The sequence below is a fragment of the Chiloscyllium punctatum genome, chromosome 10 (genome assembly GCF_047496795.1).
Source record: "Chiloscyllium punctatum isolate Juve2018m chromosome 10, sChiPun1.3, whole genome shotgun sequence".
NCBI lineage: Eukaryota > Metazoa > Chordata > Chondrichthyes > Orectolobiformes > Hemiscylliidae > Chiloscyllium > Chiloscyllium punctatum.
The window spans coordinates 107,085,265-107,109,651 of NC_092748.1; the positions used below are offsets into that span (position 1 = coordinate 107,085,265).

The following is a 24,387-nucleotide window of genomic DNA, read 5'->3' on the forward strand; positions in this document are numbered from 1 at the left end:
ACATCAACCTGACCAAAAGCGATCTACAAAACTCCACCCTAGATATTTTTTTCCAGAGGCTGTGATTACTCACTCCATGCTGGAACTCTCTGAGGCAGCAGTGAAGGGAATCTCTGCAAAAGCTACATCATCATTTTGGAAAGAGGTTGAATGTCCCAAAGTCAGAAATCACACAACACCAGGTTGCAATCCAAGAGGTCTATTTGAAATCACAAGCTTCTCCTTCATCTGGTGAAGTGAAGAAGGATCCTGATGAAGGAGCAGCGCTCTGAAAGCTTGTGATTTCAAATAGACCTGTTGGACTATAAATTGGTGTCAAGAGTGTCGTGCCGGAAAAGCATAGTAGGTCAGGCAGCATACGAGGAGCAGGAGACTCAACATTTCAGGCATAAGCACTTCATCATGAATGCAGTCCTCACTTTCTCCTATAAACTGGTGTCGTGTGACTTTTGACTTTATCCACTCCAGTCCACTCCACATCACGTCTCAAAGTAGTAAATGGGTGAGGAGAGCTGATAGGCAGCTTGGTGGATAAATGATGAGAGGTAATTGGACAAAAGGATGGGGTCTTAGCTGGGTCGATTGGCAACTGGTGGCACAGTAGGCGGATAGGTTTGTGAAATCGGATCAGATCCTGGGTGAGCTTGTGGGATACTCAGATCAGGTCAGGATGGGTTTTCCACTCAGGGGCAAGTCAAGTCAGATCACAGGCGAGTTAGAGGTTCTGTACTTCATATCCTGAGAAGTAGTATTCAGCTACTTCCTCATCCAATAGTTCCATTAAGAACAAAGAATGGATTGAAAGATATGAAAATGGGAGATGACATTTTTGGAATGGGAACCAAATGGACAGATTGCAAGAATCCCTGCCAATGTTATTTATTGTTTTCTGACTGTCTAGAAGTATTTACATAAATAAGGACTTTAACTGGCATGAAATCCAATAGAAAAACAGGATGCAAACATAGCAATTTCAGTGGGCATCAAACTACTAGCAATCATTTGTACACATAAACACATGCAATTCACAATTTACAAACACCTACTGAAAGCTGCAACCTAAGCATTCAATTTGGCAGGTTTTTATCATCTAAAAGGAAAAAGCAACCTCAGAGAGTGATCCATAGAAAGGAGATACAAGGACTCATCACCAAAAGGGCATACCATTGCACTTTTTGGGACAGCACATGACGTTTCTGCCTATTCATCAGGCTTGATGTTAATTTTTCTTCAGGAAAAATATAAAATTATGCCTCGATTACAGGAGGTTGTTTATGACTGGAAATCACATTCAGTACCAAAGCAGTGACCTATCCACCAAGCGTCTGGGGAAAAGGAATTTGTTTGTTCAAGGTCTGTTGCTATTTGTGCTAATGAAGCTGAAGTTGAAAGCAGCAGCAATTTCAGAAAGGTCACCCATCAACATAATCAGGAATCCTCTTATCCAAGATTTGGCACATTCTGTGCTATTGTTTCCTGAAGCAGAAGGTTATTTGCATCAACATAATCAAACAATCCAATACAGTTCAGCTCAGCAAGTATTCACTGAATTTGCATTTGTCCTACTTTGAATGTGAGTGCCTTCATATTCCTCTATTGAAAGTAGGCAATTTACCAGTAATGATTTGGATGAGATTTTAGGAAGCATGGTTAGTAAGTTTGTGGATGGCACAAAATTGGTGGAATGGTGTACACTGAAGGAGGTTATTTAGGATTACAAAGCGTTCTTGATCAATTGGGCCAATGAGCCGAGGAGTGGCAGATACGTTTCAATCTGGATATATGTGAGGTATTGCATTTTGGTAAAATGAACAACTGCAGGACTAATACAGTTAATGGCAGGATCCTGGGGAGTGTTGTTGAACAGAGAGACCTAGGGGTTCAGGTTCATTTTTCTTTGAAAGTTGCATTATTGCTAAAGTTCTGGTCACCCTGCTATAGGAAGGGCATTATTAAATTAGAGAGGGTGTAGGAATGATTTACCAGGACATTACCAGGACTGGAGAGTTTGAGTTGTGTGGAGAGACTGGATAGGCTGGGACTTTTTTTCGCTGGAGATGTAGGAGGTTGAGGGGTGACCGTGTAGAGGTTGAGAAAATCACGAGGGGCATAGATGAGGTGAACAGCCAAAGCCTTTTCCCCATGACAGTCTAAAACGTGTGAACATGTTTTCAAGGCAAGAGGAGAAAGATTTAAAAGGAACCTGAGGGGAAACATTTTTGCAAAGAGGATGGTGCTTATGTGGAATGAATGCCAAAAGCGGTGTTAAATACAGGTATGATTACAACATTGAAAAGGCATTTGAACAGGAAAGGTTTATAGGGAAATGGGCCAAGACAGGCGAGTGGGACTAGTTTTGTTTTGGAAACTTGGTTGGCATGGACAAATTGGACCAAAGGATCTGTTTCCATGCTGTATGACTCTATTATTCAATAATAACTGGCAGAGAAGTTATTACACACGACATCGCAGCAACAGCCTCAGTACTCAACACCAACAACTGCCAGTCTCCAAACACCATCCTACAACTCATCCGCTTTATCCTCAATCATAACGTCTTCATCTTTGACAACCAATTCTTCATCCAGACACACGGAACAGCCATGGGGACCAAATTTGCACCCCAATATGCCAACATTTTTATGCACAGGTTCGAACAAGATTTCTTCTCTATGCAGGATCTCCAACCAACATTGTACACCAGGCACATTGATGACATTTTCTTCCTCTGGACCCATGGCGAGGAGTCACTGATAAAACTACACAGTGACATCAACAAGTTTCATCCCACCATCAAACTCACCATGGATTACTCTCGACTGTCTGTCTCATTCTTGGACACGTGCGTCTCCATCAAGGACGGACACCTCAGCAACACACTCTACCGCAAACCCATAGACAACCTCACAATGCTACACTTCTCCAGCTTCCACCCAAAACATATTAAAACAGCCATTCCCTATGGACAAGCCCTACGCATACACTGGATCTGCTCAGATGAGGAGGAATGTGACAGACACCTAGAAGTACTCAAGGATGCCCTCACAAGAACGGGGTACGATGCTCAACTCATCGACCGCCAGTTCCGACGTGCCACAGCAAGGAACCGTAATGACCTTCTCAGGAAACAGACACGGGCTGCCACTGACAGGGTACCCTTCGTTGTCCAGTACTTCCCAGGGGCTGAAAAATTACGCCATGTTCTTCGTGACCTGCAACACATTATCAATGAGGATGAGCACCTCACCAAGACCTTCCCCACACCTCCACGACTTGCCTTTAAACAACCGCCAAACCTCAAACAGATCATTGTTCGTCGCAAACTGCCCAGCTCTCAGGACAACTCCATACAACCCTGTCACGGTGGACGCTGCAAGACATGTCAGATTGTGGACATAGATACCACTATTACGCATGGGAACACCTCCCACCTTGTACATGGCAGGTACTCATGTGACTCAGCCAACGTTGTCTATCTTATACATTGCAGGCAAGGATGCCTGGAGGCATGGTACATTGGGGAAACCCGAGCAAAGGCTACGACAATGGATGAATGGGCACTGCACAACAATCAACAGACAGGAGGGTTCCCTCCCAGTTGGGGAACACTTCAGTGGTCCAGGACATTCAGCCTCGGACCTTCAGGTGACCATCCTCCAAGGTGGACTTTGGAACAGGCAGCAGAGGAAAGTGGCCGAGCAGAGGCTGATAGCTAAGTTTGGTACCCATAGGGAGGGCCTCAACCGGGACCTTGGGTTCATGTCACATTACAGGTGATCACCATTGCACTACACATACACGCACAGATATTCCTACACACACACACTCTCACATACACACGGACACAGGTACACACAGACACCCACACACACCCTTACAGACACACACACTCCCACACATGTACCCCCTCACAGACTTAAAACACTCTGCACTCACTACACACACACAAACACACACACACTTTCTCACACTCACAACCCCCACCCCAGACAGACACACACACACAGATAGATAAAGACCCACATGCACAAATATATTTTGTGGGGTGAATTTGTACTTGCAGAGTTACATTGCACTTTGCTCAAAAACTGCATACATTCATGTAGAACTCTGAGCTCAAAAACTGCATGAATTTATGCAAAACTCTGTTATCTCACTTTTTAGATTGGAATCAATCTAAACATCAGGTCATAGACAGAGAACATAGGGGGCTAACACCTTCAACATATTGTCTAGCTATCACCATTGTTAACAGCTAACCCGAGAATGCAACTTAAAAAAAAAGGGTTTTGTGATTTACACATGAAAGAAGTGAAACTATCGCTGTATTCTAACAGATGAAAGGCTTAACAGACACTCAATTCTTCAATGTATAATTTCAGTTACATCTCACTGCAAATTTTTGCTATAAATTCTGTGTTACGATTGAGCCTTCCATAATCACCTGATGAAGGAGCGTTGCTCCGAAAGCTAGTGTGCTTCCAATTAAGCCTGTGGACTATAACTTGGTGTTGTGTGATTTTTAACTTTGTACCCCAAATCCAACACCGGCATCTCCGAATCATGTTTTGAACAAAACCATCTGCACTTATAACCACACTCAGTTACTTGGGTCTTCAAACACCCTTCAGCTAACACATCAAACTAACCAGAGACTGCAGAACGTGGATGAAATCAGTTTTCCAATCAGCAACAGTCAAAGTCCGCACTGAGAGAAATGTGTTCAGGATTAGAATGCAGCCTTCATGAAGGGGAGACGGGAAGTGCATTTCTATAGCATCTGCCATCATCTCAGGCTCTCACAAAGCAGCCAATGAAGTGTTGGTGAAGTTTTACAGAATTCAGTTTGCACATTGCAATGTTTTGGGGACCCTGGTTCAAATCCTGCCATGGCAGATGGTTAAAAATCACACAACACCAAGTTATAGTCCAACAGGTTTAATTTGAAGCACTAGCTACCTGAGAATGTAACTTTTAAAAAACGTTTTGTGATTTACACATGAAAGAAGTGAAACTATCACGGTATTCGAACGGATGAAAGACTCAACAAACAATCAAGATATTTTTCAATGTATAATTTCAGCTTCATCACGCTGTAAACTTCTGCTTTAAATTCTGTGTCTTGCAATTGTGTCCTCCACAACCACCTGATGAAGGAGCGGCGCTCCAAAAGCTAGTGCTTCCAATTAAACCTGTTGGACTATAACCTGGTGTTGTGTGATTTTTAACGTGGAGAGTGTAGGACTTGAACCCCGGCCTCCTAGTTTGGAGATAAGTACACTATCATTATGCCACAAACAACCTTTTCACATCCGCTTGTGATTTGGAATATTAGCCCCATGACATGACCACTAACAACTCTCTCTGACCCATAATGATTTATACACTCTTAACTTTCTACTAGCTCAGGCACGATCCATATTTGAATCCACTCTTGCATAAACTAAATAGATAACGTACATTGGATTTGCATAATTATTTAATCCAGGGTTGAGTCTGTTTGCTTGGGTGGACATTAAAATCTGTTTGGAAAAGAATAGGAGGTGTTCTTCCTGTTTCTATGGTGACAGTCCTCCCCCAATAAGAAACATCAAAATTGATCCACTGTTGAATTGTCTTATGAATGTTTTCTTGTCTGTCTGTGCTCAAAATGGCATTGTTTTGTCACCTTCATGGTGACAATCACTGAATCTTAAAATGGTTTATTATAAACAAAACACTTTACAACATTTCTATCCTTAAGATAAGTAAACACAAGATTTTATTTTGCACTGGCAAAGTCTGAATTCTAATGTTATGACATCTGTACACTCCAGTTTGTCGACATATGTACAGTCACGAGCTAAGGTCAAGCATCAAACGAACAACTGTCTTCCTTGTTCCGTGGAACTTGTATGGCACATATGCCTTAGCCCTTATTCCTGGTAGATTGTATTACCTTGGCAGACCTTGTATTGGCTCAGAATACAATTGTCTGATGATGAAGATATGGCAAACTGCATAAATCTTTAAAGCTCAAAACATAGCAAAAAAAACTATCTGATTTGAAAGTAACAACAGCAGTGAAAAAAAATTGAAATGCAATATTTTGAATAATTCTATGCAGAATATTCCTAAAACCAAGCTCACGCATACTGTCAAACAGATGAAGCTGTTAACTATTATCAAAGAGTTTCTCAGTATCTAGGAGCAGCGATCAGGTGCTCCCCAGACTCAATGCAAATGATTACATGATCCTATCGCCTGCAAACATCTTTCTTTAATGAGCAGAGTTTTTGGTTAAACTCAGCATAGATATATTCAGGGGCTTGGTTCTACAGTACACTGAAAATAACTTTTCACATCCTGCATGAGGTTGGTTGCAATCATCTAGGAGAAAGTGAGGACTGCAGATACTGGATGGGTGTATGAATAGAAAGGGTTTGGAGGGGTATGGGCCGGGTGCTGGCAGGTGGGACTAGATTGGGTTGGGATATCTGGTCGGCATGGACGGGTTAGACTGAAGGGTCTGTTTCCATGCTGTACATCTCTATGGCTCTATGACTCTATGGTGTGTTCAGTGGTAGAACTGGTCCTCCTGGGAGCAGATGCGGCGGAGGCGGAGGAATTGGGAATGTGGGATAGCATTTTTGCAGGCGGTAGGGTGGGAGGATGTGTATTCTAGGTAGCTGTGGGAGTCGATGGGTTTGTAAAAAATGTCAGTGTTGCGTTGGTCCTCGTGGATCGAGATGGAGAGGTCTAGGAAGGGGAGGGGAGGTGTCAGAGATAGTCCAGGTGAATTTGAGGTCGAGGTGGAATGTGTTTCTGAAATTGATGTTCGACCTCCTCGTGGGAGCATGAGGTGGCACCGATGCAGTCATCAATGTAGCGGAGAAAGAGGTGGGGAGTGGTGCCAGTGTAACTCCGGAAGATGGACTGTTCCACGTAACTGACAAAGAGACAGGCATAGCTGGGTCCCATGCGGGTGCCTATGGCTACCCCTTTCATCTGGAGGAATTGGGAGGATTGGAAGGAGAAATTGTTGAGGGTGAGGACCAGTTCAGCCAAACAAATAAGAGTGTCAGTGGTATGGTACCGGTGGGGACGTCAGGATCGGAACAAACGGAGTACTTGGAGGCCCTGGACATGGTGGACAGAAGTGTAAAAGGACTGGATGTCCATGGTGAAGATGAGGTGTTGGGGGCTTGGGAAACAGAAGTCTTGAAGGAGGTGGAGGGTGTGGGTGGTGTTCTGAACATATGTGGGAGTTCCTGGACAGTATCAAGGTAGGTGGAGATGGGTTCAGTGGGGCAAGAGCAGGCTGAGATGATAGGTTAACACGGGGTAAAAACAATGACTGCAGATGCTGGAAACCAGATTCTAGATTAGTGGTGCTGGAAAAGCACAGCAGTTCAGGCAGCATCCGAGGAGCAGTAAAATCGACGTTTCGGGCAAAAGCCCTTCATCAGGACTGGGGTAGTCAGGCTTGTGGATCTTGCGTAGGAGGTAGAATCGGGCAGTGCAGCATTCCCGAACAATGAGGTTGGAAGCTGTGGGTGAGAGATCCCCTGAGGTGATGAGGTTTTGTATGGTTTGGGAGATGATGGTTTGGTGATGGAGGGGTGGGGTCATGGTCAAGGGAGCGGTAGGAGGAGGTGTCTTCGAGTTGGCGTCTGGCTTCAGCGGTGTAGAGGTCAGTGCGCCAGACTACCACTGCACCCCCCTTTATCTGCTGGCTTAATGGTGAGGTTGGGATTGGAGTGGAGGGCTGTGCATTGTGAGGGTGAGAGGTTGGAGTGGGTCGGCGGTTGAACAGTTTGAGGCGGTCGATGTCACAGTGGCAGTTTGAAATGAAGAGGTGAAGGTCCGGTAGCAGGCCAGCACAGGGTGTCAGGTGGATGGGGTGTTGGAGGTGGGAGAAGGGGTCCTCGGTGGGTGGGCAGGTGTCTTGGTTAAAGAGTAGGCACGGAAGCAGGGGCGGCGGAAGAAACGTTCAAGGTCGCAGCATGTGTTGAACTCATTAATCTGGGACCGTAGAGGAATAAAGGTGAGGCCTTTACTGAGGACTGAACATTTGTCCTCAGTGAGGGGGAGGTCTGGGGGAATGGTGAAGACATGGCAGGGATGGGGGCTAGGACCTGGAGTGGGGCTGGAATTCAAGGTGGAATGGAAGCTAGGACCTGGAGTGGACCTGGAGTTCAAGGTGGGGGCGGCGACAGTGGCTAGAGTGGGCATGGTTATGGGGTCAGTAGTGACGTCCCCAAAGGAGATGACGCTTACAAAGGGGGTGGAAGTGGTGCTGATGGTAGAGTTAACGGGGGTGGAAGTGATGTCATGTATGGGGAGGGCAACGTTACTGTTGGGTGCTCATTTGCTGACCAGCTAGTCATTTCCAATAAAGCAATAATTCTTATGAACATTCCAAGTTGCAGAAAGAGAGAAATAAAAGGAAAATAAATTGCTCCCTTATTCCAGGTTGACCCTTCTAACTTCCTCTTACTATTGCCATCTGCTGAACTCTACTCTAAATAAATCCTATCCATTCAATGCTCTATTCCTCACATTATCCCTTAGAAAATCCCACTTGTCTTTCATTTCTAACCCTTACTGATCTCGACTGGATTTGCCCATTCCCAAACACATCGATTTCAAAATCCTCGACTTCCTTTGTAAATCTCTCCAACTAAGCTCTGTACCTTCAGCTGTTCAGAGGTTAGGTATTGTACTTTACCTTACTTTTTGCTGCGTCTCTATTACTTACAGAACTGTCAATAATTGCACTATGGGACTATGCTTTCTGTATGCAATTGCCTTGTTGCTGTTTTATCCACTTTCAAAAACCTCTTGAAGTAAGCTTAGAAAAAAAGACATTTATTTCATCCATGCAGGTATAATCTGTACATAAGCAGTAGTCCAAATAATACATTGATGCATAGAAACTAGGAACAGGAATAGGCCATTCGGCCCTTCAAGCCAGCTCTACCATTCAATATGACATGCCCAATATTCTCTATCAATGCCATATTCTTTCTTTGTCCCTATAACTTTTGTTGTGTTTAAATGCAAAAAAAAACCCTCTCTTTATTGAGTATCCAGGTCATTCTGCATTGATGTGTGGTTTGTTAACATGAATTCACTCTTATGTGATTGACGATACAGGGCACTGTTTCTAAAGCACAAACTGTTAAAACATGTGTTGGCTCCAATGCTATTACATCGCCAACACTGTAAGCACTGTCTCTCAAGTGCAATTTTACTATAATGCGGGGTTGGACAAGAACGCAGACATCATGTTATAAAAGGATGACCTGAATTCAGTGGCTCAGAAAAAAAGACCCATTTGTTCCCATTGTCTGGTTCCTGTCTGTCAGATGCATCGCTGATTTCTGCTGACTGAGGGGAAGGAATGTATGATTCAGGATATGGAAATAGGAGAGCAGGAAAACATTAGAGTCTGGCATGCCCAGTTCTATGAAGTTCTCCTTCATTGGGCTGTTTGTCAGAATAGTTGACGTGAATGAGGAGTGAACACAAAAGAAGATTGCAAGAGATCTGGCAAGACAGACTCTTACTCTCCTGATCTTGAAGGCTAACAAGCAAAGGGGCACAGAAAGAATACTAGATGAAAGTAAGGCTGATCTAAAGGAAGAAGGAGTTGTTCAGCTCACTGAAAATGATTGTTAAGATGAACAATGCCATTATTAGCATCTTCCATCTTGGGGAGGTGATGCCTCAGTGATGTTATCACCAGAAGATTAATCCAGGAACCCAGGTTACATTCTGGAGGCCTGGGTTTAAAAGCTAGCACAGTAAATGGTGGAATTTTAATTCAATAATAATCTGAAATTAAGAGCTTAATGACGGCCATGAAATGATTGTTGTGAAAAACCCATCTGGTTCACTGATGTCCTTCAGGGAAAGAAACTGCCATTCATACCTGTTCTGGCCTACATGTGACTCCAGATCCACTGCAATGTGGTTGACTCTTAAACTTCCCTCTGGGAAGTTAGGAATGGGCAATAAATGCTGGCTGAGCCAGCTACACCCACATCCATGAACAAATATTTAACAAAACATCAGTGCTTGCTCTTGTCCTCTGTTTCGGGCAGCTGCCTGAGATCTTTAGCAGACAAGTCATGGCTCATGTTAATGCTTTCCTAATGACCTACTCCATATTAACCTCAAAGAGAAAAAAAAATGTTCACCACCTGCTCCACTACTGCACTAATAATGCTTATAAATTGAACAAAAAGCTTTCCTACTCCATCTTAATAAACCTCATCTGACACAGTTGGCATGTTATTTTCTCCTTATTTAGACACCGACCAATTTTAAGTAAATCTCTGATTTTCCTGGAGTACCGGAGGCTGAGGGGTGACCTTAGAGAGGCTAATAACATCATGAGGGGCATGGATAGGGTAAACAGCCAAAGTGATGTCCTTTCTTGTCTGTATGTAAGGATTGTAGTGATAGTGGGTCATCTCTTTTTGTGGCTAGTTGATGTTCATCTATCCTGGTGGCTAGTCTAGAACACGAGGGCATAGGTTTAGGGTGAGAGGGGAAAGATATAAATGGGACCTAAGGGGCAACTTTTTCACATGAAGGGTGGTGCGTACATGGAATGAGCTGTCAGACAAAATGGTGAGGCTAGTACAATGACAACATTTAAAAGGCATCTGGATGGGTATATGAATAGAAAGGGTTTAGAGGGATATGGGCCAAGCGCTGGCAAATGGGACCAGATTAATTTGGGATATCTGGTCAGCATAAACGAGTTGGTCTGTTTCCATGCTGTACATCCCTATGATTCAATGACTGATGTATGTAGTAGTGTGCTTTTGGCAGCACAGTCTTAATGGGCCAAAGAGTGACCTGGAGAAAGTGAGGACTGCAGATGCTGGAGATCAGAACTGAAAATGTGTTGCTGGAAAAACGCAGCAGGTCAGGCAGCATCCAAGGAGCAGGAAAATCGATGTTTCGGACATGAGCCCTTCTTCAGGAATGAGGAAAGTGTGTCCAGCAGGATCGACGTTTGGTCATGACCCCTTCTTCAGGAATGAGGAAAGTGTGTCCAGCAGGATCGACGTTTCGGGCATGAGCCCTTCTTCAGAATGAGGAATAGACATCATTCCTCATTCCTGAAGAAGGGCTCATGCCCGAAACATCGATCCTGCTGGACACACTTTCCTCATTCCTGAAGAAGGGATCATGCCTGAAACGTCGATCCTGCTGGACACACTTTCCTCATTCCTGAAGAAAGAGTGACCTGCCCAACTGACCAATCCATTCGTATCCTCCTGAAACCTAATAATGTACCTTCCTCCTCACCAGGCTGATCTCTGTGTCATCCGCAAACGTATTTTTCAGCACCTTCACATTCTCATCTACATCATTTATGAATATCACAAACAACAAGGTATCCAGCACAAATCACTGAGGTACACTATTGCCCATCAGGCTCCACTCCCACAAACAACCTTCTACCACCATCCTCTGCCTCCTGTCATCAAGTTAACTTTGGATTCAATTTGCCAAGTTACCCAAGGTCCCATGAGCTTTCACCTTCTTCATCGGTTTCCCATGTGGAACCTCATCAAAGGTCTTGCTGAAATCCATATAAACAGCATCAACTGCCCTCCCTTAATTTAAACACTTGGCCACCTCATCAAAAAATGTCTACCAGTTTTGCTAGCATTGAAGGTGGTAGCAATTCAAATTGTGATATCAATTAATTGTTTTCTATTTCCTTTTTACTGAAGCAGTGAAAGACTCAAATATGGATGAAGGTTTGCTCGCAGAGCTGGAAGGTTCGGTTTCAGACATTTTGTCACCATACTAGATAACATCATCAGTGAGCCTCCGGTGAAGGACTGGTGTTATGTCACACTGTCTATTTATGTGTTTAGACCTGTTTGGGTGTTTGGTGATGTAATTTCTGGTTCTTTTTCTCAGAGGATATTAGATGGGTCCAAATTAATGTGTTTATTGATAGAGTTCAGGTTAGAATGCCATGCTTCTAGGAATTCTCATGCGTGTCTCTATTTGGCTTGTCCAAGGATGGATGTGTTTCCCAGTCAAAGTGATGTCCTTCATAGAACATAGAACATAGAACATTACAGCACAGTACAGGCCCTTTGGCCCTCGATGTTGCACTGCCCTGCCATACTAATCTGAAGCCCATCCCACCTACACTATTCCATGTACATCTATATGCCTGTCCAATGACGACTTAAATGCACCTAAACTTGGCGAATCTACTACTGTTGCAGGCAAAACATTCCATACCCTTACTACTCTCTGAGTAAAGAAACTACCTCTCACATCAGTTGTATACTCTATCTCCCCTCACTTTAAAGTTGTGTTCCCTCGTGTTTGCCATTCCCATACTTGGAAAAAGGCTCTCCCTGTCTACCCTATCTAACCCTCTGATTATCTTGTATGTCTCTATTCCTTGTCTGTATGTAAGGATTGTAGTGATAGTGGGTCACGTCTTTTTGTGGCTAGTTGATGTTCATGTATCCTGGTGGCTAGTTTTCTGCCTGTTGGGCAGAAAAGTCCTGCAAGGACTGTAACAAACACTACATTGGGCAAACTCATGGAAGGCTCACTGATGATGTTACCTTGTATGATAATGAAATGTCTTAAACCCAATCTTCCAGCTCAGTAAGCCAACTCACATTCAGAACCTCAACCTGAGCTACAAATGTTTTCAAAACTTGCTAGATGCAAATCTGATGGGACAAAATTGAACAGTGAGTGAGGTTGGGTGAAAAAAAACGTTCATATCATTCGTGAAAAGAAAAGCAGCAGTATAAGGTATAGGAGCAGAAACAGGCCATTTAGCCCATCAGTGTGCTTTGCCATTCAATGATATCATGGCTGACTTGACAAAGCCCTTTCCTGCCTTTTGCCAATTACTCTCAATTCCCTTTCTAATATTACTTGCTTCAATAAACCTGTGGGGCATACTCAAGAACAGCAGCTGGGGACGTTGAGGCCTAAGATATGTGTGTGAGGTCCTTTGCTGCTGTGGATAGCATCCATACCTCTGGGCTGGGATCTCTGGGTACAAGTCCCATTCCAGTACTTGATAGCTCAGGAAATTGTACTCATAGAAACACCAAACAATAGTATTGACCTGCAAATTTATCCAACACACATCTAATGCCCATTGAAAAGTGATTGACACATTCCAAAACACTGTGAGAAGGATATTGGAGCATCCACCATTATTATTCATGGCTCCAAATTGCATTTGAAATTGCATGTTGCCAATATAGCTCTGTTACACTGAGGAAACTGTGACATACCACTGCCAAGATAAGCTATTAATGGGCACATTTATTGGTAGAAGCAGTTTTTACTGCAATAAAGTCAGCTAATTTAAAAAAAACAAAAGAACTATGGATGCTGTAAATCAGAAACAAAAACAGAAATTACTGGAAAAGCTCAGCAGTTCTGACAGCATCTGTGGAGACAAATCAGGTTAACATTTTGAATCAATTGACCCTTCCTCAGAACTAATTTGGCAAGTTTTATTACACATGAGGCAATCATGTCATGTTAATAGATTACACAAACTCACTCACTCAAACTATCAGTCCTATTTACCCTATCACCTTAGTTTCGAACAGCTTACCACGATATGTATTGGGGGCTTGTGTCTCTTGGCCAGATCAATAATATTCACTCCATTGTAATAGAGATTTTCAATGCAGCCGTGAAAGTTCTTCCTGAGGTAAGTCACAGATTTGCCTGGAATTGGAATCCCTCCAAAGCTCAGCTGTAAAACAAAGGAGAAGATGCGCACAGTTACACTGATTAAGACATTTGCTGACACTGCAGAAAACTACCACAGTCTCATCAACAATTAAAACAATCTCAGTTGATTTATTGGTGTGCCAGCAAAGACAATTACGGAGCACAGCATCACTGCTATTCGTCATCATGTAAGAGTCTGGCAGTGCCAAAGTTAAGAAGGAGGAATCTGGCAATCAAAACACTTGCTCCGATAGGCCATTTGGATTCAATTTACGTGACTTATATGTTGAATTATGCTGCAAGGTAAACAGTCAATAGATCTGAAATAAAAACTGAAAGTGTTGGAAAAGTGTATGAGATGGAAAAGTTGGTTTACACTTTCGGGGGAAAACTGATAACAGGTTCTTTCAGAACCTCTGAGTCTCATTCTTATTTATATAATTTCTCCCTGTTTAAATTCCAGTTGGAACTCTAACAGCGATAGGAGCTGAAGTGATTCGTTTGGCCCATCTAGCCTACTCCATCATTTACCAATATTCTGGTTGACCTTCTACATCAACTTCATCTTTCTGCATATAACCCCATGCCTATAGTCATTTAAGAGGGAAACACCTATTGACTTCTGTCTTAAATATACTCAATGATACAGCATGCAGAGTTCTCTAAGGTCAAGAGTTGCAAAGGCGAAGGAAGAAATTTCTTCTCGCATCTGTCCTAGGTGGCCAGATAGTGACCTCTGACCTTAATAAGCACCCAGGGAAACATTTACTTAGCATCAGCCCTCTCAAGCCCCTTAATAATTTCCCATGTCTCTAGTAGATTAGCTATCACTCAGATAAACACCATAGTAAAAAACAACAAAACTGAAGGTTATAAAGGAAATTTGAAGTGTTTCCGAACATGAGCATGAAAAGATGAATTTATGCACTGAAAACCATTAAAAAGAGAAGTTTAAGTTGCAAATAATGCATTTTACAGAAAGGTGTTCATTTCAAATTCTGCTATTTTACAAGGAGTGTTACATTGTTTATTTTAAACAGATCAAAGTTTAATCGATATAGTGATCAAAATAAATCCCAGAGTTATTTGTGCTTTATGAGAATGTTTAGTTATATTTTGGTGGTGGACATAATTAGGGATTCCCTTGTTTTCTTATATGTGGGAACAGGCAGAAATTGTTGGGGTCAGAGGTGCATATTCCTGTACCAATATATAAAAGCTGTCAGGGCATTCAAAGGCTGGGCTCTAGTTCCATCCTTTTCTATCTTGCTTTATGAACTAGAACAACAATTACCACATCACCATCATCCCTTAAAAATCATTGTCAGCTTCAAGACCCTTGCAATAAAAAATAAACTTGTTGAGAGCAACCATGATTCTATTATGAGACTTTTGTTTTGATAAAATAAGGCTGAAGCATCATCTCACGAGTTGGTTCAGTGAAGTTGCTGAGCTTGACAGTGAGAAGGGAGTGCAGTTACTTGCAGGTCAGCTTTCAGTTATTAATCATATTTTTGTCTGTAATCCTTAGTGCTATTTTTACATTTAACTGCCTTAAACCTTCAACAACACTTTCATTAGATCATCAAGCCAAAGACAAAATGAAGACCAATAACCTTAAGGCTTTATAGAGTGTTTCTTTTTTTGAGGATGAACTGCACATTGACAGAAAGAGGCCATTCAACCCATTGAGCTGTACTTTACTTTCCTCTTTCCAAGTGCTTATCATTTCCTTTTAAAGTTACGATTGATGAGATGTGAAAATAAGGTTCTATCTGTCTATATGGGTGGCTATAAAAGACCTTGTGGCATTAGAAAAGCAGTCAGGCTGTCCCAGGGCTCCCATAAGACCATAAGACCATAAGACATAGGAGTGGAAGTAAGGCCATTCGGCCCATCGAGTCCACTCCGCCATTCAATCATGGCTGATGCGCATTTCAGCTCCACTTGCCAGCGTTCTCCCCGTAGCCCTTAATTCCTCTAGACAACAAGAACCTATCAATCTCGGCCTTGAAGACATTTAGCGTCCCGGCTTCCACTGCACTCCGTGGCAATGAATTCCACAGGCCCACCACTCTCTGGCTGAAGAAATGTCTCCGCATTTCCGTTCTGAAATGACCCCCTCTAATTCTAAGGCTGTGTCCACGGGTCCTAGTCTCCTCGCCTAACAGAAACAATTTTCTAGCATCCACCTTTTCAAAGCCATGTATTATTTTGTACGTCTCTATTAGATCTCCCCTTAATCTTCTAAACTCCAACGAATACAATCCCAGTATCCGCAGCCGTTCCTCATATGCTAGACCTGTCATTCCAGGGATCATCCGTGTGAATCTCCGCTGGACACGTTCCAGTGCCAGTATGTCCTTCCTGAGGTGTGGGGACCAAAACTGGACACAGTACTCCAAATGGGGCCTAACCAGAGCTTTATAAAGTCTTAGTAGTACATCTCTGCTTTTATATTCCAACCCTCTTGAGATAAGAGACAACATTGCATTCGCTTTCTTAATCACAGACTCAACCTGCATGTTTACCTTTAGAGAATCCTCGACTAGCACTCCCAGATCCCTTTGTGCTTTGGCTTTATTAAGTTTCTCACCATTTAGAAAGTAGTCCATTCCTATATTCTTTTTGCCAAAGTGCAAGACCTCGCACTTGCTCACGTTAAATTCCATCAGCCATTTCCTGGACCACTCTCCCAACCTGTCTAGATCCTTCTGTAGCCTCCCCACTTCCTCAGTACTACCTGCCTGTCTACCTAACTTTGTATCATCGGCAAACTTCGCTAGAATGCCCCCGGTTCCCTCATCCAAATCATTAATATATAATGCGAACAGCTGTGGCCCCAGCACCGAACCCTGCGGGACACCGCTCGTCACCGGCTGCCATTCTGAAAAAGAACCTTTTATCCCAACTCTCTGCCTTCTGTTAGATAGCCAATCCTCAATCCATCCCAGCAGCTCACCTCGAACACCATGGGCCCTCACCTTGCTCAGCAGTCTCCCGTGTGGCACCTTATCAAAGGCCTTTTGAAAGTCCAGATAGACCACATCCACTGGGTTCCCCTGCTCTAACCTACTTGTTACCTCTTCAAAAAATTCCAACAGGTTTGTCAGGCATGACCTCCCTTTACTAAATCCATGTTGACTTGTTCTAATCAGACTCTGCTCTTCCAAGAATTTAGAAACCTCATCCTTAATGATGGATTCTAGAATTTTACCAACAACCGAGGTTAAGCTGATTGGCCTATAATTTTCCATCTTTTGCCTTGATCCTTTCTTGAACAAGGGGGTTACTACAGCCATCTTCCAATCGTCCGGGACCTTTCCTGACTCCAGTGACTCTTGAAAGATCTCAACCAATGCCTCTGCTATTTCCTCAGCAACCTCTCTCAGAACTCTAGGGTGTATCCCATCGGGGCCAGGAGATTTATCAATTTTAAGACTTTTTAACTTTTCTAGCACTATCTCTTTCGTAATGGCAACCATACTCAACTCAGCCCTGTGACACCCTTTAATTTTTGGGATATTACTCCTGTCTTCCACTGTGAAAACTGACGCAAAGTACTTGTTAAGTTCTCCTGCTATTTCCTTATCTCCCATCACTAGACTTCCTGCATCAGTTTGAAGTGGCCCAATGTCTACTTTTGCCTGTCGTTTGTTTCTTATGTACTGAAAGAAACTTTTACTATTATTTCTAATATTACTGGCTAGCCTACCTTCATATTTGATCCTCTCATTTCTTATTACACTCTTTGTTATCCTCTGTTTGCTTTTGTATCCTTCCCAATCTTCTGATTTCCCACTGTTCTTAGCCACTTTATAGGATCTCTCTTTTTCTTTAATACATTTCCCAGTTAATACCATTCCTTTTAATTCCTAACAGATTAGTTAACCACTACCATGTTGCCTAAGATAGTTCACAGGAGCAGTCATCTTTCTGCTGTGGTCACCTTAAGAGCCAATGCAAGCACAAGGGGCTGAATAGCCTCCTTCTGCACCATAAACTTGTGACTCTGTGATTGTGATAATGGGTCTTGGTACTCAATGTCACTGAAGAGAGGTTGCTGGAACCAATGTCCTTTTTAGGATAACTGTTTCCTCAGCATTCAATGTACAATTTACACCAGAGTGTCCTAAAACAAAGGCCACAATCCCCAGTGGGCTCAGAAGGCAACATTTTGAAAATCATTCCCTCCGATATGGCAATGCCTGCTGGGGACATTGCGGCCTCTGATATCGCAATGCCAAGTGGGGACATTGTGGCCTCAGATATGGCAATGCCTACTGAGGACATTGTGGCCTCCGATACAGCAATGCCTACTGGGACATTGTGGCCTTTGATATGGCAATGCCTGCTGGGACATTGTGGCCTTTGATATGGCAATGCCTGCTGGGACATTGTGACCTCTGATATGGCAATACCTACTGGGACATTGTGGCCTCTGATATGGCAATGCCTGCTGGAACATTGGCTGAGAACTATATAGGTCAACATTTCTGCAAAACTTAATAAAAACCAAAAGAACTGCAGATGCTGTAAATCAGAAACAAAAACAGACGTTGCTGGAAAACCCAAGCAGGTCTGTGAAGAGAAATCAGAGAACTGTCTGAGGAAGGGTCACTGGACCTGAAACATTAACTCTGATTTCTCTTCACTGGTGCTTTCAGACCTGCTGAGCTTTCCCAGCAACTTCTGTTTTTCTTACTGTAAATTTTGCAGGTTTTATAGCACAGAAAGGATTGCCTAATTGTTCAATCTAGTCAGGCCTGAATCCTGTCCTAAAAAACCTAATGGGAATGTAGGTGGTCCACACTGAAAAAAGGCCGTGGGATGCAGTTTTCCCTCCTTTATGCCCCGATGGTATTTCACCCAATAAATATGTCGAATCAAGATTCTAATGATGACCATTGTTGATTGTCAGGAAAAGCCCATCTGGTTCACTAATTTCCTTCAGGGAAGGAAACTGCCATCCTGGATTGGCTTCCATGTGACTCCAAACCCACAACAATGTGTTTGACACTTAACCACCCTCTGGGCGATTAGGGATGAGTGATGCTGGCCTAGCCAGCGACACCCTCATCCCATGAATGAATTTTTTAAAAATCTGACGGTGCTTCCGATGTGCAGATTGAGGACTAACCCTTGACTCTATAGAAACAAACAAAACTTGTTTCTCAATCACCTGATTGTTTAAATGAGTTTCTGAAAAGAGGAGTGAGATATTGAGGGAGGGAAGTTGAGAGCAGTAATGATTTGGACATGCTCAAATTGACGCGAAGTGGAAGGTCAGAAGTCAATTGGCAGAACACTAGAATGGTCGAGCTTAAAGGGAGAGGGATATTAATGAGGCATATAGCCAGAAACCTCTGCGATATAAAGCATTGTGAAGTTGCTCACTGACTGGCAAGGTTAATTGAATGAAAGACTGCTGCAGTCGTCTGACTTTGCAATCTGTATGACATGTTGCTCGGTCAAAACCCTGAAATTTTCTCCCTAATGGTATTGTGGATCAACCCACAGCAGGTGGACTGATGTTGTTCAAGAAGGCAGCTCACCACCACCTTCTCAAGGGCAACTAGGGATGGGCAACAAATTCCAACATCACACAAATTAATTTAAAAATGTCCCAATCAAGGCAATATGATTATATGAAATTGAAAATACTGAGCAGGCGATTCTCTCTCTTAAGCCAGGGTCAGCATTCAATGGGCTCATGGCTGATTTAGTTATGGCTTTAACTCTCAGATGGTGGCACCCCCACCACTGAACACCTCCATAGCTCATTCGAATCTCGATAACGCATCGACAATCATGTTTTTCAACCTGCCACATGCACAATTGTCAAACTGAATGGCTGCAATAACAAGCTCCCTCTAAACAATCATTTTAGATTGCCTAAACAGGCATTTTTGTCCTTAAATTTTTCCACAAATGTCAGTGGGTTGTGATCAGTGTACACGATTGTCTCAGCTGCATTGCTAGTAATATACATACTGAAATGTTGTAATGCCACCACCAAGCTTAAAACTTCTTTCTCCACCATTGAATATTTCTGTTGATGAATGTTCAACTTCCTAGAAAAATTCACAATGGGCTTTTCTATCTCCTGCAGGAGCACCGCATTGACACCAACATCACTGGCATCGATAGCCCCTTGAAAGGCTTTGTGTAATCCGGGGTGGCTAACACTGGGGCAGTAGTTAATACAGTTTTTAGGCTGTCAAATGCCTTTTAACAGTCCGCTGTTCACTGAAACTTCTTGCCCTTTTTAAACAATTTGTTGAGTGGAACTGCCACACTGCTAAAGTTCGGCACAAACTTTTGATAAAATCCATTCAATCCCAGGAACCGTAATGCTGCTTTTTACGTCGACGGTGTGGCAATTTCCCCAGTTACTTTCGTTTTTGCATCTCGTGGGGCCATTTGTCCATTTCCAATAAAATGACCAGGAAGTTGATTTGGGCTTTGGCAAATTCACTTTTAGCCAGGTTTACCACCAAGCCTGCCTTTCGAAATCGATCAAAGAAAAGGTTCCACATGGGAGACTGAATAGCAAGGAGTACAGGGAGAACTAGACATTTGGATACAGAACTGGCTCAAAGATAGAAGACAGGGGGTGGTGGTGGAGGGTTGTTTTTCAGACTGGAGGCCTGTGACCAGTGGAGTGGCACAAGGAGCGGTGCTGGATCCTCTACTTGTTGTCATTTACATAAATGATTTGGATGCGAGCATAAGAGGTACGGTTAGCAAGTTTGCAGATGATACCAAAATTGGAGGTGCAGTGGACAGTGTAGAGGGTTACCTCAGATTACAACAGGATCTGGACCAGAGGGGCCAATGGGCTGAGAAGTGGCAGATGGACTTTAATTCAGATAAATGCGAGGTGCTGCATTTTGGGAAAGCAAATCTTAGCAGGACTTATACACTTAATGGTAAGGTCCTAGGGAGTGTTGCTGAACAAAGAGACCTTGGAGTGCAGGTTCATAGCTCCTTGAAAGTGGAGTTGCAGGTAGATAGGATAGTGAAGAAGGTGTTTGATATGCTTTCCTTTATTGGTCAGAGTATTGAGTACAGGAGTTGGGAGGTCATGTTGCGGCTGTACAGGACATTGGTTAGGACACTGTTGGAATATTGCATGCAATTCTGGTTTCCTTCCTATCGGAAAGATATGGTGAAACTTGAAAGGGTTCAGAAAAGATTTATAAGGATGTTGCCAGGGTTGGAGGATCTGAGCTACAGGGAGAGGCTGAACAGGCTGTTTTCCCTGGAGCATCGGAAGCTGAGGGATGACCTTATAGAGGTTTACAAAATTATGAGGGGCATGGATAGGATAAATAGACAAAGTCTTTTCCCTGGGGTTGGGAAGTCCAGAACTAGAGGGCATAGGTTTAGGGTGAGAGGGGAAAGACATAAAAGAGACCTAAGGGGCAACTTTTTCACGCAGAGGGTAATACATGTATGGAATGAGCTGCCAGAGGATGTGGTGGAGGCTGGTACAATTGCAACATTTAAGAGGCATTTGGATGGGTATATGAATAGGAAGGGTTTGGAGGGATATGGGCCAGGTGCTGGCAGGTAGGACTAGATTGTGTTGGGATATCTGCTCAGCGTGGACGGGTTGAACCGCAGAGTCTGTTTCCATGCTGTACATCTCTATGACTCTATGACTCGAAGTCTGATAAATGCTGTAAATGTTCCTTCCATGAGTGACTAAAACCACCAGGTTAACAATGTCAACAACACAATTTGGTAACCCGGCAATGGCCTTATTAGTCAGTCTCTAAAATGTGGCTGGAGTGTTTTTCATACCAAATTGCATGACTATGAACTGATATAATGCATTTGGCATGACAAAAGCCGAAATTGCCTTTGCTTCTCTGACAAAGGTACTTGCCAGTTGCCTCTGAGCAAATCCAACTTAGAAATGTAAGTTGCTTGTCCCATTTTATCGACACAGTCCTCCAACCATGGAATTGGAGATGTATCAGTCTTTGCAACGGCATTGACTTTGTGATAGCTCACACGTAACCATTGGGTACCATCTGGCTTTGGCACCATGATTATGGGTGAGCTCCAGTCACTGTAACTCACTTTGCTTATGCCATCTTGGAGCATGCACTCTATCTCCTTATGGAACCTGTGCCAACTTTAGAGGATTATGCCTACAAGGATATTGTTTAATCGGAACAGCACCTCTTATCTACATGATGCACAATTAGGTTAGTACTTCCCAGCTAATTTCCACATATCTCCCATGTGATAGTAATAACTCTATCAGGCCATTTTGATTTTCTTGTGGAAGATAACTCAATAATTTATCCCAATTTTTGACAACTGACATTGTCCAATTGGATTTGAGGAATGTCCATTTCAGAATCCTCTGAACTTGGTTCTTTCTTCTTTGCTGCAATCATTAACACCTTCTCCTCTTGCTTTCCTTCCCTATCAAAATACCTTTCAAGCATATTCACATGACACACTCTGTGAGATTTCTTCCTGTCTGGAGTCCTTATCAAGTAGTTCACTTCAGTGAATTTTCCTTTCAATTTGATAAGGTCCACTATCGGAGGGTCCACTATGTGGACCTGTTGGGCCGAAGGGCCTGTTTCCACACTGTAAGGAATCTAATCTAATCTAAACTTTCCTTTTAAACGCGCACCTGTTACTGGAGTAACAGCAATACCCTATCCCCAATTGCAAAATTGCGAATTTGTGATTTCTTATCCATTTCCTGTTTCATTGAATGCTGTGATACTTTTAAAAGCTGTCTAGCCAACACGCCAGCTCTATCTAATCATTATCTAAAATTTGACACATAGCCCAAATGGGTGACCTCTTAATTCTGACTTATTAATTTCTCCTTAATCAATTTTAATGGTCCTCTTACTTAATGCCCAAAAATTAATTCAAATGAACTGAATTTGGTCGATTCATTCAGTGCGTCTCTGATCACAGAAAGTACAAACGGAACTCCCTTATCCCAATCATCTGGGTAATCCTGACCATAAGCCCTCAACATGGTCTTTAGTGTTTGATGCTATCTCTCTAGCACTCTCTGTGATTCTGGATAGTAGATTTAAATTGCTTTATTCCCAAGTTATCCATAACTTCCTTGAATAGTTTGTATGTGAATTTTGATCCTTGATCTGACTGGATCTGATTGGTGGTCCGAATTTAGCAAAAAAAATTAAGTAATTTTTCTACAACCCTTTTAGCTGTGATGTTGCATAATGGGATTGCCTCTGGAAATCTAGTCTACACATCCATTATTGTTAATAAATACTTATTCCCACTTTTTCTTTGAAGTGAGGACCTACACAATCAATCAAGACTCTTGTGAAAGGTTCCTCAAATGTTGGAATAGGTAATAAAGGTGCAAGTTTTATTACTGCCTGTGGTTTTCCGATTAGTTAATGTGCATGACACGTCTGGGAAAATTCAACTACATCGTCGTGTAGTCCAGGTCAGTAAAAATGTCTTTCTATGTTAGCCTGTGTTTTCCTTATGCCTAAATGACCTCCAAGTGGCAGCTTATGCACCATTCACAGTACCTTTTTTCTATACACTACTGGCAAAACAATTTGATGAATCTTTGCCCATTTCTCATCTGCTTGAATGTGTAATAGTCTCCACTGCCTCATTAAGACATCATTTGTTAAGTAATAACACACATGGATGCATTCACTCTCCTCCCCTGAAAATGCTTTTTGATAAAACTGTTTTAAGTTCTCATCTTTCTGCTGTAAGTCAATCAGTTTAGCAGAGCTAAGGCTACTTGCATGTTGCTCCTGCTATGTCCCACTTATCTGATCAAAAAAAGTCTTGGCTAACACTATGTCAGCTTCCTTATCTGTGCCTTTTCATTTCTCCTGTTTCAACTTATGCCTCTGTGATCTTGTGATCACACAATCTGGGAAAATTCCTGGATAAATATTCTTCATTTCTTCAGTTACTTGCGTCTCCAATGGCTTTTCAACTTGAGTAGGCAGCATGCCTAAATTCCTGGAGCTGAGAGTTTGTTCAGGACTCCTCCCACAAATTCTCTGGAATCTCTAGCTTGACTTTATATAATTGAGCACTTTTTGTCTCACCATGAAATCCTGTTACCAGTACCTCCTCTGACAATAGTCCCTCAGGAGTATATGTCTCCTCATCCTTCAGCATTACAGACTGAGAGGACCCTGTTTCCCTTAATATTGTAACCTTTTTACCTGCTACTCCTAGCCTATGTGAATAAACTTTACTCTTGCATGTATATTTTTTAAGCAGATCTGGCACTTCCTCCTTAATCAACCTCTGATCACCTTGTACAAGCTGAGGCAGTTGTCTAACTTCCCTCGTGATTTTTGATACTAGTCCAACAAAACTCCCAGGCTTGTCTGGTTTTCCTACATCTAGCTTTCTCCTAGCCACCAACACTGTGATATTGTGTAACCCACTTTGTTACAATGAAGACACCAGAGCTTTTTAACTTCTTTGTCCCCCTCAAGGGTTTATTTTTTACCTTGTGATAAGCTATCTTTATGATCTTCACTGAGATCTACCTTTCCCTTTCCATGTGAGGATTTCTCTTTGCCCCAATTTCTATCTGTCATGGACTGAAATTGATTCTGGAAGCCAAACCGTGTTTTATGGACCAGCTCATAA

At 42.7% G+C, this 24,387-nt stretch overlaps 1 protein-coding gene across 1 annotated transcript in view; it reads right to left on the reverse strand.

The window, feature by feature from the left end:
- Positions 1-24,387, reverse strand: part of LOC140482418 (contactin-associated protein-like 5) — a 1,108,772-nt gene that overhangs the window by 547,654 nt on the left and 536,731 nt on the right. Inside the window, exon 7 of the mRNA XM_072579902.1 lies at positions 13,619-13,762. Coding sequence (XP_072436003.1) covers positions 13,619-13,762 — 144 coding nt within the window. The remainder of the gene's footprint in view (positions 1-13,618; positions 13,763-24,387) is intronic.